The sequence below is a fragment of the Chionomys nivalis genome, chromosome 10 (genome assembly GCF_950005125.1).
Source record: "Chionomys nivalis chromosome 10, mChiNiv1.1, whole genome shotgun sequence".
In the NCBI taxonomy this organism is placed as follows: domain Eukaryota; kingdom Metazoa; phylum Chordata; class Mammalia; order Rodentia; family Cricetidae; genus Chionomys; species Chionomys nivalis.
The window spans coordinates 16,694,840-16,714,240 of NC_080095.1; the positions used below are offsets into that span (position 1 = coordinate 16,694,840).

At 45.9% G+C, this 19,401-nt stretch overlaps 2 protein-coding genes across 5 annotated transcripts in view; one reads left to right on the forward strand and one right to left on the reverse strand.

Annotated features, from left to right (window-relative positions):
- Tecpr2 (tectonin beta-propeller repeat containing 2) overlaps nucleotides 1–319 on the reverse strand; it is a 103,620-nt gene extending 103,301 nt beyond the window's left edge. For all 3 annotated transcript variants that reach the window (XM_057782970.1, XM_057782971.1, XM_057782968.1), the window contains exon 1: nucleotides 193–319. The gene's annotated coding sequence lies outside the window, so the exon portion shown is untranslated. The remainder of the gene's footprint in view (nucleotides 1–192) is intronic.
- Nucleotides 304–19,384, forward strand: Cinp (cyclin dependent kinase 2 interacting protein). 2 transcript variants are annotated; one of them, XM_057782972.1, is made up of 6 exons: nucleotides 304–453; nucleotides 4,825–4,993; nucleotides 6,947–7,000; nucleotides 10,370–10,499; nucleotides 14,176–14,305; nucleotides 18,858–19,384. In XM_057782972.1, the coding sequence occupies exons 1-6, from the start codon at nucleotides 447–449 to the stop codon at nucleotides 19,058–19,060; spliced, it is 693 nt and encodes a 230-aa protein (XP_057638955.1). In that variant the 5' UTR covers nucleotides 304–446; the 3' UTR covers nucleotides 19,061–19,384. The 2 variants fall into 2 exon arrangements, with proteins under 2 accessions (XP_057638955.1, XP_057638956.1); XM_057782973.1 differs by lacking the exon at nucleotides 6,947–7,000 and having other exon boundaries at nucleotides 308–453; nucleotides 18,858–19,380.
- Nucleotides 19,385–19,401: the final 17 nt, after the last annotated feature.

Here is a 19,401-nt window from a genome sequence, read left to right on the forward strand (position 1 = left end):
GGTGCCCGGCACGGACGCGGGCTGTGACAGACGTGCCGCGCGCCGTGGCTGCCAGAGGGACGGCGACGAGACTGTGGAGACCCGACGGGCTGAGACAGGGAGGGGCGGCTCTGCCAGGAGGAGGATCGGCGCGGGGCCGGCGTCGGGGACGTCGGCGGCTTCGGGGACCCGCCAGCGCGCTCCCGGACTCACCTCCCGCGGCAGCCCCTCAGGACTCGTCAACACCGCCAGCCCGGAGGAGGCGGGATGCACTCCGGGCCGCAGGGGCTGCCGGGAGCCTGTTGCCCGGGCAACGGGTTGGGCCTCCGAGAGCAGCTGCGACTCCGCGGAGAGCTAGAGTGACAGAGCCACAAGTGTCGGCCGACCCGTGGAGCGGAAGTGACGCCACTTCCTCAGTCTGAGGGCGGGGCCTCGGATCTCCTTGTTGATATCTACCTGTGGACCGCATGGAAGGTGCGTGTGAGGGCTACAGGTCTGGGGGAAGGTCGGGAGCCCACCGTGTGACATGCAGGGCGCGCATGAACCTCGCGGGCTGTCCGGAGCCTGTTCTTTCCCGTGTGAGATCTGAGTGTGGCGATGTACGTGAAGTATTTGTCAGAGGTGTGACGCTCAGAGCATTCCGGAGCACATTGGCGCCAACATGCCTGCCCCTCCAGAAACCCTTACTTGAACTCCGGCAGTCAGGAACACCGGCCGTGGAGCTTGCAGCTTGTAATAAAGGCTGTCTCTGTGTGCCGATTGGTGCGTATGGCAGTGGTCTCATGGAGTAACTTCAACTGCTCTGGCCTGTGACCGATCACTGATAGCTCCCTACTTGGCTGTGAGTATCTAGACCTCGGAGCTGTGCTTTGAGTTCCTAAGTGGGGCCGGCAAACTGCCTCCGATGTGATCCTCGCTCTCAGGACCCCAGGGACGAATACAGGTAGTAAGAGCAGTTCCTCCATGTAACATGTTTGATTCAGCATATACTATGTGCAAGATATGGAAGAAAATGAGACTGAACTAGTTTGGTTGAACTCAGTCCAGCGGGGAATATAGACATTAAGCGGATAACTAAATTCACTGGTGAATGTGATGACAGCCAAGGTATAGGTGACAAACGTCTACTGCGGTGATTCCTATTGTAACCGAGGTATTTGATGGAACTCTTCAAATGTGCCTCCCGTTGCTGTGGTAAAGTACCCCGACTAGAAAGCTCCTTTGGAAGGAAAGGGATTCTTTGGTTTACCCTAACAGGACACAGTCCATCACTGAGGGAAATCCGTCGGAACCCAAGCAGGAGCAGGAACAGTTGAGGGAAGGCTGCTCACTGGCTTGTTCTCCAGCTCCCTCCCAGGCTCATGCACTGTCAGCTAGCTTACTTTGTCTCTATAAGATTTCATTTATTGTTTTATTTGTATGAGTGTTTGCCTGCATTTATCTAAGTGCACCGTATGTGTGCAGTGTCCACAGAGGCCAGAGAGGATATAGTATCCCCTGGAATTGGACTTACAGCCGGTTGTGAGATTCTATGTGAGTGCTGGGTCCTGCAGAAGAGCAGGAAGTGCTCTTAACTTCTGAGCCATCCCCAGGCCCTCAGATAGTCTTCTTATACAGCCCAGAACCACTTGCGCGAGGGTGGCACCACCGTAGTGGACTAGGCCCTTTCCATCATTCATCACACAGACATATCCCCACAAACAGCTCTTCAGTGTGGCTCTCCCCAGGTATATCAAGTTAACAGCGAAACTGACCAGGGCAATACCTTTCTTTGTTTCATTTTTGCATTTAACTGTTGCAAATATATTTATTGCAATTTATAGATACGTTAATAATAAGTCAATAACAAATAGAATTTTAGCTATATTTTTTTTGCATCAGAAAAAAATGGGTCTCAAAAGATTCTAGTCCCCTGATGAAGGTGAGGTTAAATTATCGAAAAATAAAATTTGAAGTGGGAGAGGTGGCTTAGCAGTTAAGAGCACTTCCTGCCTTTCTAGAGTCTTGAAGTTTGATCCCCAGCATCCACATTAGGCATATCGCAAATACCTACACTGCTAGCTCCAGGAGATAAGTCGCCCTCTGGCCTTGGCAGACACTCTGACAGAAGCACACAAACGAATCTTTAAAATCTGATAGTTTGATGTCAAAATACAAATAGAAGTTACCACATTTCATGTCTCAAAAGTGGACATTTTACCTGTGTGCACATTGACACTTAGAGCACCATTACAAAACTTTAGCATATGGAATATTCCACTAAAAACCCTAAGGATTTTCTTTCCTTAGAGGTTTTCTTTCATGGGAGGGGGCTTTAACATTTAAGATTAAAGAAAAAAAAATGACAAGAATTCTATTACTCTCCTCCAGTCCAATTTTAAATAGTTCCTTCTGTCCTCATCACCATCTGGTCCTTATACAGGAGAATTTAAAGTTTCATTTATTTATTCATTTTAAGTAACTTACAAAGTAGCAGGTTTCTTTATGGCATTTCATACTTAATTTTGGTTGACCCTCTTTTGATTCTGTCCCCCATCTCCAATGATACCCTCTTACCTAGCATTCCCTTCCACTTTCATGTCTCATGGGGGAGTATTTGTAACCAATTTTTACTTGTTTTGGCAGTGAGGGTAGGATATAAGATATGGACATTATGTCACTGATCTGCCCCAAGTTTATTCATTGCCTGCTCTTCGCTGTGTTTAGCTTGTCCTGTTTGGCATGTGCCACTCTAGTTGTGTGAGCTCCTCCGTATTTGCCTCTTTTTCTCCATTTTAGCCTGGTAATGCTGGTTTGTCCTGTCTGTTATACTCACCAAGTTCATGGTCATATTAGGGCCCATGCTGACTCCCTCTCCCTGGCTTCACACCTCATATTCATAAATTCATACCTCATATTCATGCTAACACAACACAGAGTCCTGCTACACAGCCCACATTAGCCTCTTTTTAACTCACAGTGGTTGTCTTAGTAATCCTCTTGCCTCACTCTCTGGAGCACGTGACACCTGGCTTCCTGTTCCAGTTTGTGCATAGTACTTATGATCTGAACTGGCTAAGATCACTTACTTGGGTATTGTTTGACTCTCTTTTGGAAGGTAAGTGCCATGGCAAAGGCCCTAGTCTCATTCAGTCACTTCGTTCTTCATACTTGAAATATTGAAGATAGCCTACTGATATTTGTTAGTTGTTTAAGTAAAGAATGAATGAAAAAAATCAATATTTTTAAAAGACGAGTTATGGGCTAGGTATGGTTGTACAAGCTGCAATCCAAGCTACTAGGGAGGCTGAGGCAGGAAGATAGAAAGTTCAAAGTCTGTCTGAGCTATAAAATAGCTTCTGCCTGCCTGGGCAACTTGGTGATACCGTCTCATACAGTAAAATGGGCTGGAACTATAGCCCAGTGGGGTATGCACAGGGCCCTAGTTCAGTCCCAATACCATTAAAACAAAAAACAGGGCCCTAAATAATGCTGAGTTAACTAGGTGAGTGAAGACACACAAGCAATTAGTGTGACCCAGGTTGGAATGGTACAAAGCCAGCATTGAGGCACAAAAGAGTAAATTAAAGACCGTGTTGGAGAAGGGATAGGCAGACTTGGGTACTAGTAGTAGGCCTTGATACAGGTTGTTATATGTCAGGCCCTCACAACTTCATATATTACTAATATACTTTATTTATTTATTTAGAGACAGGGTCTCACTGTGTAGCCCTGGCCAGCCTGGAACTCAGTACATAGACCAGTTGCCTCAAACTCGTATATCCACTTCTAACAGCCCTATGGAGTAGATGCTGTTTTATCACCACTTTGCAGATGAGAACATTGAGGCTCAAAGAGATTGACAAATATGTCTATACTCAGAGCTGGCAGAGCTAGGATTCATGCCCAGGAAGCATGGTCTTCAAAGCGTAGCCTCCAGAGCAGGCAGCTGTTGTGTGTCCTGGATTCCCCTCAGCTGTGTGATGACTATTTAGGGTTCTACGCTGAGAAGAGAGCGCAAACTCTGCTCTTGGTCTTGCTTTCCTCAGCCTGAGGATCGGTGAGTCTTAGATGGGCAGCACTCCAGGAAGGAGCTGCCCGGGAGAGAACTGCACGTGCTTAGGAGTTCTGCCTGGTGATGGAGGGCTGGGGGTGGGGACTGAGACAAACGTTGAAGGGGCGATGCAGGCACAAGTGTCAGTTTCTTCCCAAGTCGTAGCGGAGCAGCCTGGCCAGATGACCCCTGCGTGTCCAGTGTCCCACTTGCTCCGTGTGGTGTGATGAGCTTTCAGGAGTCAGAGGCTCCGTTTAAGGATTCGGGGTGCCTGGAAGAAGATAGTGGGGGTACAGTCAAGACTAGATTATCATACGAGAGATAATGGAAAAGCCACAGCTTTAAGTAGACAAGGTGCTGTGCCAAGTGTTGTGGTGCATGCCTTTAATCTCAGCACTGGGGAGACAGAGGTGTGAGGATCTCTGAGTTCAAGGCCAGCTGGAGCTACATTTGAGTCACTGTCTTTTTTTTTTTTTTTTTTTTTTTTTGGTTTTTCGAGACAGGGTTTCTCTGTGATTTTGGAGCCTGTCCTGGAACCAGCTCTTGTAGACCAGGCTGGTCTCGAACTCACAGAGATCCACCTGCCTCTGCCTCCCGAGTGCTGGGATTAAAGGCGTGCGCCACCACCGCCCAGCGAGACACTGTCTTAAAAAGAAAAGTAGACAAGTGTTTATGGAACCATGAGCTGTGAACAACCTCTTAGATTCTGGAACATTGGTTTATCCAGTTGGTGTGACATTTCAGACCATTTTACTATGGATGGCTGTGATCATGTGTTCCTTAATAGTCATGTTTGTTTTGGTCCCTCTCAGCAAAGACTCCTGGAATTGCAACACCCAGGAAACCTGTCTTATCTGTCAGTGCAAGGAAAATTAAGGACAATGCAGCTGATTGGCATAACTTAATCCTGAAGTGGGAAAGCCTCAATGACGCCGGTTTTACCACCGCGAGCAATATTGCCAACTTGAAAGTCAGCTTATTGTAAGTACATGTGGGGTTCCCATGCTCTATATTGTCACATTTAACCATTGGGCCTAAGAATCAAGGGAGTGAGGATTTATTGGTGTAAATAAAGTAAAACAAAATATTGAACCAAAAGAATGGCAAAATGATACATGTAAATATGAACCATACATATACATTTAAATGCAGATGCGTGCCAGGTGTTGTGGTCCACATTAGTAGGATATGCTGAAAAGGCAGGGACAGGAGGATTACACATTTGACACCTTGGGCTAGGGATGTGGCTCAGTGAGTCTAGGTGCTTACCACAAGCCTGAGTGCAGTCCCCACAACCCACATGGTAGAAGGAGAGAACCAAACTATGCAAGTTATCCTTGCCCATCACACCATGGCATAAATGGGCCCATTTTATATACACACAAATAAATGTAAAAGTAAACATAAAATCATACTACATATTGTTTACATTTGTTTATAAAGTTAGGAAAAGATTGGGAAGAAGAAGACATGATACTGTCCTTAGGAAGGTGGGGTGGTAGGTAAATGGGATTTCATGTGTATACTGCTGTGTAGTAGGGGGAGCGGGCTGCATCCCGCCACCCGGCTAGCTTAACCCCGAAATAATCACCCAGAAATTGTATTAATTAAATTACTGCCTGGCCCATTAGCTCTAGCCTCTTATTTGCTAACTCTCACATCTTGATTAACCCATTTCTATTAAATGTGTATCACCACGTGACTGTGGTACACTGGCAAGATTCTAACCTACATGTAGGGGAGACCCAGCCAATCACCTTACTTGTAGGGCGGGGTCCCCCGAGGATATTTTTTACTTATAAAGATTGCGGGTGGCCGGGTGGTGGTGGCGCATGCCTTTAATCCCAGCACTTGGGAGGCAGAGGCAGGTGGATCTCTGTGAGTTCGAGACCAGCCTGGTCTACAAGAGCTAGTTCCAGGACAGGCTCCAAAACCACAGAGAAACCCTGTCTCGAAAAACTTAAAAAAAAAAAAAAAAAAGATTGCGGGTGTGCTCCCCGCTGCCCTCTTCTGCTTTCCTGTTCTCCGCTGGAACCACACGTTCTGTGAGTTTTTCCCTAATTAAAGCTGTGTATATTATTACAATTTCTGTCTGCCTTCATTTTACGCCGATACACCTACATCCTTCTCAAGCCGGAGATTCATGGCATCTGTCTTCCCAGAATTCTTTTCTGTCTACTCTGCCCACCTAAGTGCTTGGCCCTATCAAAAGGTCAAGGCAGTTTCTTTATTCAACCAAAGAAAGCAACATAGATACAGAAGGGCCTCCTACACCACTGCGGCCTGCCATTTAGCCCTTCCTCCCTTCCTTCCATTTATTGATTTTGTTTGGTTGCTTTTTGGTTCTTTTTTAAATAGTTTTCCTCCGCCAAGCTGGCCCTTTTTCTTTTGTAATAGTTTCCTTCCTCTAAGCTGACCCTGAACACCCAGAGGCCTTCCTGCCTTGATCTCCTAACTTGCTGGGGTTACATGTGTGCACCTTACCTGGCTTGTTTACATTTTTGGCAGGACCTCACTATGTTGCCATAACCTCCTTCAGGAGTTGGAATCACAGATTGCACCCACCAGAACCGTTGTACCCAGTTCATTTTATATACCTTTTTGTTTGTATATATGAATATTGTGCCTGTATATATGTGTACTGCTTGTGTGTCTGCTGCCCACAGAGGCCAGAAGAGAGCATTGCCCTGGAACTAGAATTACAGATGATTGTGAGCTGCCATGTGGATGCTTGGGTCTTCTAGAAGAGCAGTCAGTGTACCTAGCAACTAAGCCTTCTTTCTCTGGCCGGACCTTATTGCTATTATTGTTTTTTAGGTTTATTGACTTTATGCATATGAGTGTTAAAAAAGACAAAGTGGGGGTGGGGAGACTAGAAATATGACTGCATATTTAAGAGTATTTTCTAGAGTTTGTGTGGCAGCTCCGTGACAGGTTCGGCTTCGCATGCACCTCCCATCCAGCACCACCACGATGCCCAAGAGGAAGGTTAGTTGCGCAAGGCTGTCAGCCAAGCCTGCCCCTGCTGAGGTGGACGTGTGCCGGAAAAAGGCCGCGGGAAAAGATAAATCATCATATAAAAATGTGCAAACAAAAGGAAGAGGGGAGCAAAGGCCGACAAGCTGAAGTGGCCGGCCAGCAGACCACAGCCCTGCCTGCAGAGCACCAGAGTCCAGCCTCTGGAGGAGAAGAGACAGAGCCATCCATCATGTCTGTCCATGTCCCCACCTCCCTTCTTGTACAATCCAGAGGAATATTTTTATCAACTATTTTGTAAATGCGAGTTTTTTAGTAACTCTAGAAACATTTTTAAAAGGTGGGGAGAAATCCACTTCATCCGGTTTTTTTAAGTATAAATGATTCTTTTAAGAGATTAAATCGTCGGGCGGTGGTGGCGCAGCCGGGTGGTGGTGGTGCACGCCTTTAATCCCAGCACTCGGGAGGCAGAGGCAGGCGGATCTCTGTGAGTTCGAGACCAGCCTGGTCTACAAGAGCTAGTTCCAGGACAGGCTCCAAAACCACAGAGAAACCCTGTCTCGAAAAACCAAAAAAAAAAAAAAGAGAGAGAGAGAGAGATTAAATCACTTGTGGTTGTTTATTTTTTGGTGCAACCAGAAAATAGCAGGATAACTGAATCAGGAGAGGCTATGACTGTCTCTGATGTCACCATAACATTCTGTAGAGGGGGCTAGTCTTATATCCTATTGCACAAAGCTTACTAAATGGTAATTTGGAGTCTCGGTTGTGCATTTGTCTCTGGAATATTTTCAGTTATATCTGGTCTTGTGTTTCTAGTAGAATTGTTGCCTAAATTACTCCTCGGGCCTGCCCTGTCAGAACTGTCCTCTCACGGCAGCCCATCTTCCTAACCAGGGTATAATGTGCTGTGATGGATGAACTTTTGAGTGTCCACTGTGCCTGGCATAAAATGGTGAGTCAGTGGGACTGAGGATTGTGAGCACTTGACTATGTGAGGTCTTAGGGAAGACTTGCCAAGTATGAGGATGGAACATCACTTGGAATACGATCACAGAGAAACAACACATGGCTCTTGGGTATGTGAACACAATGTATGACTTCAGAGTTTGGGTACGTGTTTTAAGAATTGAAAAGACTGTGTACTTTGCTCCTCAACCAATAAAATCTCCATTGTGAAGGAGGAAAAAAAAGTATTTTCTACTCTATTACAGAGGAACTGGGTTTAGTTCTTGGCATCCATATGGCAGCTCACAGCTGTCTGTAACTACAACTACAGATGACCTGATGCCCCCTTCTGGTCTCTGTGGGCACTGCAAACACATAGTACACATATATACAGACAGATAAATACTCATACACATAAATTTTTTTTTTTTTTTTTTTTTTTTTTTTTTTTTTGGTTTTTCGAGACAGGGTTTCTCTGTGGTTTTGGAGCCTGTCCTGGAACTAGCTCTGTAGACCAGGCTGGTCTCTGAACTCACAGAGATCCGCCTGCCTCTGCCTCCCAAGTGCTGGGATTAAAGGCGTGCGCCACCACCGCCCGGCCACATAAATTTTTTTAGGGAATTTTTATTTATTTATTTATTTATTTATTTATTTATTTATTTATTTATTATGTATACAATATTCTGTCTGTGTGTATGCCTGCAGACCAGAAGAGGGCACCGGACCTCATTGCAGATGGTTGTGAGCCACCATGTGGTTGCTGGGAATTGAACTCAGGACCTTTGGAAGTGCAGGCAATACTCTTAACCGCTGAGCCATCTCTCCAGCCCATACACATAAATTTTTTAAAAAATTGAAAAAAAAACAAAGGAAACAAATGGTGGTGCACACCTTTAATTCCAGCACTCAAGAGGCAGAGGCAGGTAGATCTATGTTAGTTCGAGGACAGCCTGGTCTACAGAGTAAGTTCCAGGACAGCCAAGGCTGCCCAGAGAAACCCTGCCTGGGAGGCGGGGGAGAAGTAAGTGTGGTGGCTCATTCCCTCAGTCCCAGCACTTGGGAGGCAGAAGCAATTGGATCTCTGGGTTTGAGGCTGACCTGGACTATATAGCAAGTTCCAAGCCAGCTAGAACTACATAGTGAAGTCCAATCTTAAAAAAAAAAAAAGACAAAGGAGGAGTCAGAGAGGTAGCTCAGTCAGTCAGGAACTCACCATGCAAACACAAAGACCCGAGTTCAGACTTCAACACCCAATGTGTGTTTGAGACTTTTGTTTTGCTTTGTATTTTAAAGATTTATTTATTATCTATGCAGTGTTTTGCGTGCACATACACCTGCAGGCCAGAAGAGGGCACCAGTTCTCTTTACTGGAATTAAACTCAGGAACTTTGGAAGAGCAGCCAGTGCTCTTAACCTCTGAGCCATCTCTCCAGCCCCCTAATGCATGTTTGTAATCCCAGGACTGAGATGAAAGAGACAGGCCACCACCCCAGCCTAGTTAGTCTTTGAGCCCCAGGTTCCAGTGATGAGAATCCATGTCTTCAAAAAGGTAGATGGCTCTTGAGGAACACCAGAGATTAACTCCTGGTTTGTCAGTGCTTGTGGCAGGTGGCATACGTCATAGTGGATGCTCATGGCCAAGCACTCTGTTTGCCTCATGGCCGAGCCAGAAAGAAGATATTGGGATCCCAAAATCCTGTGAAGGGTATGCCATCACATAGATAGATGTCTCCCCACTAGACCCTAACCTTAATCGTTGCACCTCCTCCTACCATCACCATAGGCTGAAAACCAAGCCTTTAATATCCAAACTGTATGGATCACATACTTCAGTTTAAAAACCATTCACCAACTCTTGACTCCTTCAGGAAATGACCCATGTCTTATGCATCTTTGTGCAGCTGGCACTAAGCCCTATACCAAGGATGCCCAGGGCTGGAGTATAGCTTTGCAGCAGAGCATTTACAGCACACTGGAGGCCCTCAGTTCTATCTGAGCATAGCAAACTTGAGTGATGGATGGATATGCTCAATGTGTATGCAAATAAACATCTACTATAATGACATTTGCAAGTATGTAAAATATCTAACATGATTATGTGGCTAATGACTTTTATAGAATTTATTATAACAATTTTTTTTTTTTTGGTTTTTTGAGACAGGGTTTCTTTGTGTAGCTTTGGAGCCTGCCCTGGAACTCACTCTGTAGACCAGGTTGGCCTCAAACTCACATAGATCTCCCTGCCTCTGCTTCCTGAGTGCTTCTGGGATTAAAGGCTTGTGCACCCACCTCCCAGTTTGTTTTTCTTTTTTGAGCCAGGCTGACTATGAACTCTTCTTCCTCCTCAAGCCTTGGGATAAAGACATTTGGTCACCCAGCATGAGATGAGTTTAAAGCTTGTAATTTGTACCCATTATCTCCTGCTTTGTCCAGGAGTAAAGAGAAGGTTGGATTAGAGAGCAGCAGCCCAGCTTCCAGTGAAAAGGGAGAGAAGAGGAATCTGGACTATGACAAGGAACTTGAAGCGCTATGTGAGGAGCTGCAGGTCACCTTGGATGGCTTGGTAAGACCTAAAGGTGCAGGTCATCTACATCACTGTCACTCAGGCCTAATGGAACGGTTTGGGGTTTGTTTGACCATGGGGGTGTTCAAGCTGTGAGAGGCCTTTTCTCCTCCTCAGCCTCCTCTTCCACCTACCTAACAAATCCTGAAGCTCTCAAGATGCTGTCCAGTACACTGTTCTGGGCAGTTTCAACCACTTGAAGGGTCCATTGAGTAAATATTTAGACTTTGGGGGCCAGACTGTGTCATGGTGACTTCTCCGTACTGCCACACAATACTGAAGCAGCCATGGTCACTAGTTATCAGTGTGGATATAGCAGGTCTTATTTCAGGTTGTGATCCTGTATTTCTTGTTCAGATTATTTGCACATTGGCATTGGGAGTTCTGGCTGAAACATTGTACCCACAGTACAGCTCTAGCTTGGGAATGTTTCTGACATTTCCTTCCTAACTAACACTGAAAGCTGTTCCAGATTTACTTTGAATATTTCCTGCCTCTGTCCTAGAGTTAGCCTTTTTCCCAAGGGGGGGGGCAGATCCCTTGTATAGGAAAGTCCTGTTGGAAACCTGTTAGCCGCCCCCCCCCATAAAGGAAGGAAGGAAGGAAGAAAGAGAAAGAGCCGGGTGGTGGTGGCCCTCACCTTTAATATCAGCACTCAGGAGGTGTAGTAATAAGAGTGTGGGCGCCACTCTGTTGTAATATGAGCGGCGGGTCTGCGTCCCCGGCACCCGGCCGCCCGCATGGCTTATGCCCCAAAATAATTACACGGAAACTGTATTCTTTTAAACACTGCCTGGCCCATTAGTTCCGGCCTCTTATTGGCTGGCTCTTACATATTGATCTAACCCATTTCTAATATTCTGTGTAGTACCACGAGCTGGCTTACCAGGGAGAATCTTAACCTGCGTCTGTCTGGAGTGGGAGAATCATGGCGACTCCTGACTCGGCTTCTTTCTCCCAGCATCCTGTCTGTTTACTCCACCCACCTAAGGGCTGGCCTATAAATGGGCCTAGGCAGTTTCTTTATTATTTAACCAATGACCTTTCTCCATCAAGGAGGCAGAGGCAAGCGGATCTCTGTGAGTTCGAGGCCAGCCTGTGCTACATAGTGAGTTCCAGGACAGCCAGGCCTTGACACAGAGAAACCCTGTATCAAGAAAAGAAGAAGAAACCTGTTGCCCTGGGGCTAAAGAGATGTCTTAAGTATTATGAGCACTTGCTGCTCTTTCTAAGGACCACAGTTCAGTTTCCAGCACCCATATCGGGCAGCTCACAACTGTCTAACTCCAGATTCAGGGAATTCAGTACCCAATTCTGGCTTCCACAGGCAGCCACACACATAAACAATAAATCTTATTAGAGAAAGTAAGCTCTACACACGAACTCTCAGGGCTGCTCTTCCTGAGTTCCATTCCCAGCAACCACATGGTGGCTCACAACCATCTATAATGAGATCTGGTGCCCTCTTCTGGCATCTAAGCATACATGCAAGCAGAACACTATACATAATAAAATAAATCTTTTTAAAAGAAAGAAACTTTGTTCTGGCGACCCTGACTCAGGTTTGTTTTTGTTTTTTGAGACAGTTTTCTCTGTGTAGCCCTGACTGTTCTGGAACTCACTCTGTAGACCTTAAATTCACAGAGATCCACCTGCCTTTGCGCCTGAGTGCTGGGATTAAAGGTGTGCGCCACCACCGCCTGGTTTGAATTTGCCTTAAACTGTCTTGGAAAAGTATTCTCATTCTGTGTTCAAGCCCAAAAACTGGGGTTGGAGACTGTGAATGCTGCTTTTCTTGTTTACCTGACCATTAAAGAGGTTTGGCTTTACATATCTTTTCTTGGGGGATTGGTGCAGCCTTTCCCCTTAAGATGCAACCCCATTTAAGTGTGTTCTGTGTTACTGTGGGAGACACTCAGATGCTAATGTATGAGTGGGCTGTTCTTACACTGTTAGCTCAACAAAGCACACACAGATATGACAGGTCAGGGCCCCCCAGATTTTCCTCCTCTCCGAATCCTTCTAAGCTTTTCTAGAATTAGGAGGGATCGGCCATGGGATGCACAGAAAGCACAGATCCCTTACTGGCCCCACCTCCCCACCTAACCTTAAGAATCTTCCCATCTGAGACTAGAAATGATTGAACCATTCTGGAGGTTAAGCCAAGTGAAATAGAGACCTTTAGATATTAACATTTGCTGAATTTAGTGTATGCCACTCTAAATAAAACCAGGGGATGGGTGGTTGGGAGGATCAAGTACAAGGTATTATGATTTTGATGCTGTATATTGCTTTTATTCCCCCAAGCACATAGCAGTTAACTGAAGGCGTAAGTCACAAAACAATCCCACACCAGTTTGGAATTATGATTAATAAAAGGGTTATTTATTTAAAGGGAAAAACTTACAGATTACTGTCCTAGACAACAGCCCTCTGCATGACCAGGAAAGGAGTCTAGTAGCCGGAAGTGGAGTCGGAAGCAAGGGAGCAAGTAGACCACGCCCAAGTAGGCTGATATCTTTTTTGTTTGTTTGTTTTTTTAAGACAGGGTTTCTCTGTAGCTTTGGTGCCTGTCCCGGAACTAGCTCTTGTAGACCAGGCTGGCCTCAAACTCCCCGACATCCGCCTGCCTCTGCCTCCCGAGTGCTGGGATTAAAGGCGTGCACCACCACCGCCAGGCAAGTGGGCTGGTATCTTAAAGGCTATTGGCTGAAGGAGCAGAAGGAGCTCCCGCAGCAGTTAACTATGCTCAGGGGTTAGATATTTGGTTTAATAAACTTTTCTACCTAAATCTACGTGGAATCCTAGTTAATTCTGTTTATCTTAATGATCACCCATTATCTTAATGCTTCCCTGTCCTTCATCCGTGCCATCCTTTCTTGTCACTGTGGAGATGGTGCTGGTGTTTCCTGACAGAGGACACAGCTGCAGAGGGAGGGAGATCTGTGGGTTTCAGATTCTCATTGTGCTCTTCTGTGTGGATAGGAGGCTCACAGAGGCTGCAATGAACTCAGAAATGCACTTGCTGAGTGCCTCTCTGCCTATCTCACTCCTTAACGGTGGCCTGCTGGGTCTTTGGAACTAAACACTAGTGCTGCTTAGAGATCTTACTGAGGTAGGAATCACCAAGCTTTCTTCTCTCTGAGGCTGTAAAAATCCAGGTAATCCAAAGTAACAAACCCACAATACCCACCTGCTCACACACCCTGGAAATCTGTCTGTGGCAGTAATGGGGTGAGTTACTAGAATCTTAGCCCCATAATAGGGGCATCAAGCATTAGCCCTGATCCGTGGGTCAGTCAACATTAGACCCTAAGGAGAGGAGTGAGTTTTAACATCAATGGGTAACTAGGCAACTATTATGAAATATGTTTCAAAGTAGATTTCTTCACCAAATGCATGACAGTCCTGTATGAGACCATGCTGTAGCATGGTTTCATTTCATTGTGTGCGTGCGTGTGTGTGTTCTCTGACTCTTTTGTACATTGAGTTTAACCAGATTTTATTTGTTTTTCTCAGTGTGACCATGTCTGTCCCTGTGTGTGTGTGTTTATGTATGTCGGGGGGGATCCCACCAGGACTATACATCCTAGCCTTCAAATATTTTATAGTTACTAAATCTGAGATTAGAAATTCTAAGCAATATTCTCATACTCCAAATTAATATCTTTTTCAGACTAAAATACAAATGAAAATGGAAAAGCTGTCTTCAACCACCAAGGGAATTTGTGAACTAGAAAATTACCATTACAAGGAAGAAAGTAACCGGCCCCTTCTGTTTCACACATGGCCCACGACCTTCTTTTGTAAGTAGTTCTCCTGAAGGTGTCTTTGTTGGTTTTTTTGTTTTTTGGTTTTTTGGTTTTTTTTGGTTTTTGGAGACAGTTTCTCTGTGTAGCATTGGCTGTTCTGGAACTCACAGAGTGCCTCTGCCTCCTGAGTGCTGGAATTAAAGGTGTGCACCACCACCACCCAGCTCTGGAGGTGGTTTTAAGAGGAACATCAGTATTGGTTAGCTCTAGTCCTTAGGAATGGAAACGGGGCATCTGTCTGCCTGTCTTTTAAAATATAAATAAATGAGCCAGCCAGTGGTAGCACACGCTTTTAATCCCAAAATTTGGGAGGCAGAGGTAGGAAGATCTCTTTGAATTTGAAGCCACCCTGGTCTACAAAATGAGTTCCAGGACAGCCAGAGCTATTATACAGAGAAAACCTGTCTTAAACAAAAAAGATACACACACACACACATATAGAGAGAGAGAGATATGTGTGTATACACACACACACACACACACACATATATATATATAGAGAGAGAGATGTGTGTATACACACACACACACACATATATATAATGTAAAAGTTAAGTAAATTGAAGACAGAAGTAGTAATGCACATTCCTATAATGCCAGTAATGGAGACACAAAAGCAGGAAAACTGTCAGTTCAAGGGAAAAATAAAGAAATCAGCCATCAGCTAAGGATACGCCTCATAGGAGGAGACCATTGAGAAAAATGAAATTGAGCATGATGGTCTGTCCTAGTTAGGGTTTCTGTTGCTGTGATGAAACACCATGACCAAGAGTGACTGGGAAAGAAAGGGTTTGTTTGGCTCACACTTCCACATCCCTGTTCATCATCAAAGGACATTAGCACAGGAACTCAACAGGGCAGGAACTAGCACAGACGCCATAGAGAAGTGCTGCCTAATGGCTTCCTGTCCATTGCTTGCTCAGCCTGCCATTTTAAAGAACCCAGCACCGGCCTGGTGATGGTGGCGCACGCCTTTAATCCCAGCACTCGGGAGGCAGAGGCAGGCGGATCTCTGTGAGTTCGAGACCAGCCTGGTCTACAGAGCTAGTTCCAGGACAGGCTCCAAAGCCACAGAGAAACCCTGTCTCGAAAAACCAAAAAAAAAAAAAAAAACCCAGCATCACCACCCAGAGATGACACCATCCACAGTGGGCTGGGCCCTCCCCCATCAATCACTAAGAAAATGCCCCACTGGTCAACTTAATGGATATCTTGTGGATGACTATCTTGTGTCAAGTTGACATAAAACTAACCAGCACATGGGCGCAAGCTGGTGATTCTAGTACTTGGGAGGAGGATCACAGCAATTTTAAGGGCAGTTTGGGCTCAAATTCAGGGCTACGGGAGCAGGTAAGATGGCTCAGCAGGTAAAGGCCCTTGCCTTTGGGTCTGATGACCTGATTTTCACCCATTGGCCCCACATGCTAGTAGAACAAACAAATGCCTGAAAACTGCTGCTCTCTGACCTCTACACACACTGCAGCTTGTATACATATACACAAAACGCAATATTATTTAAGGCTAGGCTAGTTGATGTTGGCTTATTTTTTTTAAAGATTTATTTGTAATTATTTATCTGTGTGTAGATATATGCATATACATGAATGCAGGTGCCCTTGGAAACCAGAGGCCTTGTGTCCTCCTGGTGCTTGAGTTATATGTATTTGTGAGCTGCCTAGTGTGGGTGCTGAGAATTAAACCCAACTCCTCTAGAAGAGCATCCAGTGCTCTTTAACTGCTAGGGCATTTCTCCAGTTCCTTCCTTACTTTTTTTTTTTTTTTTTTTATTCTTTTTTAATTAAAATTTCCAACTGCTCCCCGTTTCCCATTTCCCTCCCCCTCCTCCTACACATTGCCCCCTCCCCCCACTCCCCTCCCCCATCCCCACTCCTCTTCTCCTCCCCCCAGTCCATTCCCCCTCCCTCTCGATACTGAAGAGCAGTCCAAATTCCCTGCCCTACAGGAAGACCAAGGTCCTCCCACTTCCATCCAGGCCCAGGAAGGTGAGCATCCAAACAGGCTAAGCTCCCACAAAGCCAGTTCATGTATTAGGATCGAAACCTAGTGCCATTGCCCTTGGCTTCTCATCAGCCTTCATTGTCCGCCATGTTCAGAGAGTCCAGTTTCAACCCATGCTTATTCAGTCCCAGTCCAGCTGGCCTTGGAGAGCTCCCAATAGATCAGTTCCACTGTCACAGTGGGTGGATGCACGCCTCGTGGTCCTGATTTCCTTGCTCATGTTCTCCCTCCTTCTGCTCCTCATTTGGACCTTAAGAGCTCAGACCGTTGCTCCAATTTGGGTCTCTGTCTCTCTCTCGATCTATCGCCAGATGAAAGTTCCTGTGCCATTCTCCTTGGCCTCTCGTCAGCTCTCATTGTCCGCCACATTCTGAGAGTCCGGTTTTATCCCATGTTTTTTCAGTAGCAGTCCAGCTGGCCTTGGTGAGCTCCCAATAGATCGGCCCCACTGTCTCAGTGGTTGGGTGCACCCCTCATGGTCCTGACTTCCTTGTTCATGTTCTCTCTCCTTCTGCTCCTCATTATAACCTTGGGAGCTCAGTCCGGTGCTCCAGTGTGGGTCTCTGGCTCTATCTCCATCCATCGCTAGATGAAGGTTCTATGGCGATATGCAAGATATTCATCAGTATGATTATAGGATAGGTTCATTTCAGGTTCCCTATCCTCAGGTGCCCCAATGAACTAACTGGGGACATTGCCCTGGGCATCTGGTAGCCATTCCAAGTTCAAGTCTCTTGCCAACCCTTAGGTGGCTCCCTTACCTAAGGTATGAGTTTCCCTGCTCCCCTATCCAACCTTCCTTTATCCCCTATCACCCCGATTCCCCCAGTTCCCCTCATCCTCTCCTTCACACTTTTCTCTCCCCATCACCCCTCATCCCCATCCCACCCCACCCCCAAGATTCCAATTTTTTGCCCATCAGTCATGTCTATTTCCCATAGCTGGGAGGATATCTATATGTTTTTCCTTGGGTTTACCCTCTTGTTTAGCTTCTTTAGGATCACAAATTATAGACTCAGTGGCCCCTATCCATGGCTAGAAACCAATTATGAGTGAGTACATCCCATGTTCTTCTTTTTGGGTCTGGGTTACCTCACTCAGGATCGTATTTTCTATTTCCATCCATTTGCATGCAAAATTCGAGAAGTCATTGTTTTTTACCGCAGAGTAGTACTCTAATGTGTATATATTCCACACTTTCTTCATCCATTCTTCCATTGAAGGGCATCTAGGTTGCTTCCAGGTTCTGGCTATTACAAATAATGCTGCTATGAACATAGTTGGACAAATGCTTTTGTCATATGATAGGGCATCTCTTGGGTATATTCCCAAGAGTGGTATTGCTGGGTCCAGGGGTCCTTCCTTACTTTTTAAAACAGTCTTAATATGGCTGGGCGGTGGTGGCGCACGCCTTTAATCCCAGCACTCGGGAGGCAGAGGCAGGCGGATCTCTGTGAGTTCGAGACCAGCCTGGTCTACAAGAGCTAGTTCCAGGACAGGCTCCAAAACCACAGAGAAACCCTGTCTCGAAAAACCAAAAAAAAACAAAAAACAAAAAACAGTCTTAATATGTATCTTAGGCTCAACTGGTACTCACTTTGTAGCCCAAGCATGCCTCCAACTTGTAGCAGTCCCCCTGCTTCAGTCCTTCAAGAACTGTTATTGCTGAGTCTTGACGAGGTGACTCTTTATAGCTATGGCAAGTTACTTGAGTGTTGTGGAATATTTGTTTAACTATGTAAAGATGTGTTGTATTTGTTTAATTATGAAAAACTGTGTTGCTGTTTTATCTTGCCTACTTAAGGCACCTGATTGGTCTAATAAAAAGCTGAATGACCAATAGCAAGGGAGGAGGTGTAGGTGGAACTTCCGGGCAGGGAGAGTAAATGCGAAGAATTTAGGCTTGAGGAAGAAAGAAAAGGAAATGCCAGGGACATGCCGGTAGCCAGCCAGCTAGACAGACACGGAAGCAGCAGGAAAGTAGGACATACAGAATGGAAGAGAGGTAAAATGTAGATGAATAGAAGCTGGTTACAATAAGTTAAAAGAGCTAGTGGGACAAGCCTGAGCTAAAGCCAAGCATTCACAATTAACAGTAAGTCTCCGTGTCTTTATTTGAGAGCTGAATGGTGGCCCAAAGAAAACTCCAATTACACTTGAGGGTTGTGTGGCCTTGTGTTTCCTACCAATTAACTACCCTCAACTGGCTTGGTCCTTCTTTACCCCAGTGCTGTTGTGATTTGTTCTGAGGAGAGTTTTATGTGCTGAGGATGATCTTGTATTTCTCATCCTTCCTTCTGCCTCCAGTCTGTGCTCAACTTCCATATGCTGGGATTGCAAGTATTCACCACTACACCCAGTGTATGGGGTGCCAGGGATGGAACCTAGGGTTTCACGCATGTTGGTGCTCTACCAGATGAGTCACTTGGCCAGCTCTGACTCTGGCTTTTAACCAGAAGCCTGTGAAAGCACAGCTTGAGTCTAGGAGAGTGCGTTCTCATGCAGCACGGTACCTGGTCTGTTGCAGATGAGGTCTCCCACCGGCTCTCCAGTGCATACAAGAAGGAGCTCCTCCTGAAGCACACCATTGGTGCTGAGCTGGCCCACACTGCTGACCGCGACCTCATCCTGACCTACCTGTCCATGTGGCTCCACCAGCCGTACATAGAGAGCGACAGCAAGCTGCAGCTGGAGAGCATGCTCCTGGAAACAGGGCATCGGGCCCTGTGACTCACCTGTCACGTTACCTGTGACCACAGCCTCAGGGCTCAGACCACTGGCTGGACAGTCACTAGGGTAGGCACTGTGGGCCCGAGGGCCAGCCACTGCAGCCTCTCCAGACACAAAAGCACTTATGCAGCTGCCCTCCCCTTCTGCCCTGTCCCAGATCATCATGTGACCACCACGGAGTGAAATAAATAAGAAGAGTGGCTGAGGGCCTCATTTTGTAAACTGAGTATACTTACATATTACACCTCTATAGAAAACCCGAGTTTCTGATTTTTACTTTGTGCCTATTTCACCTTTTTTGTTTGGTTGGGTTTTGTTTTGTTTTTTTTTTTTGGTTTTTC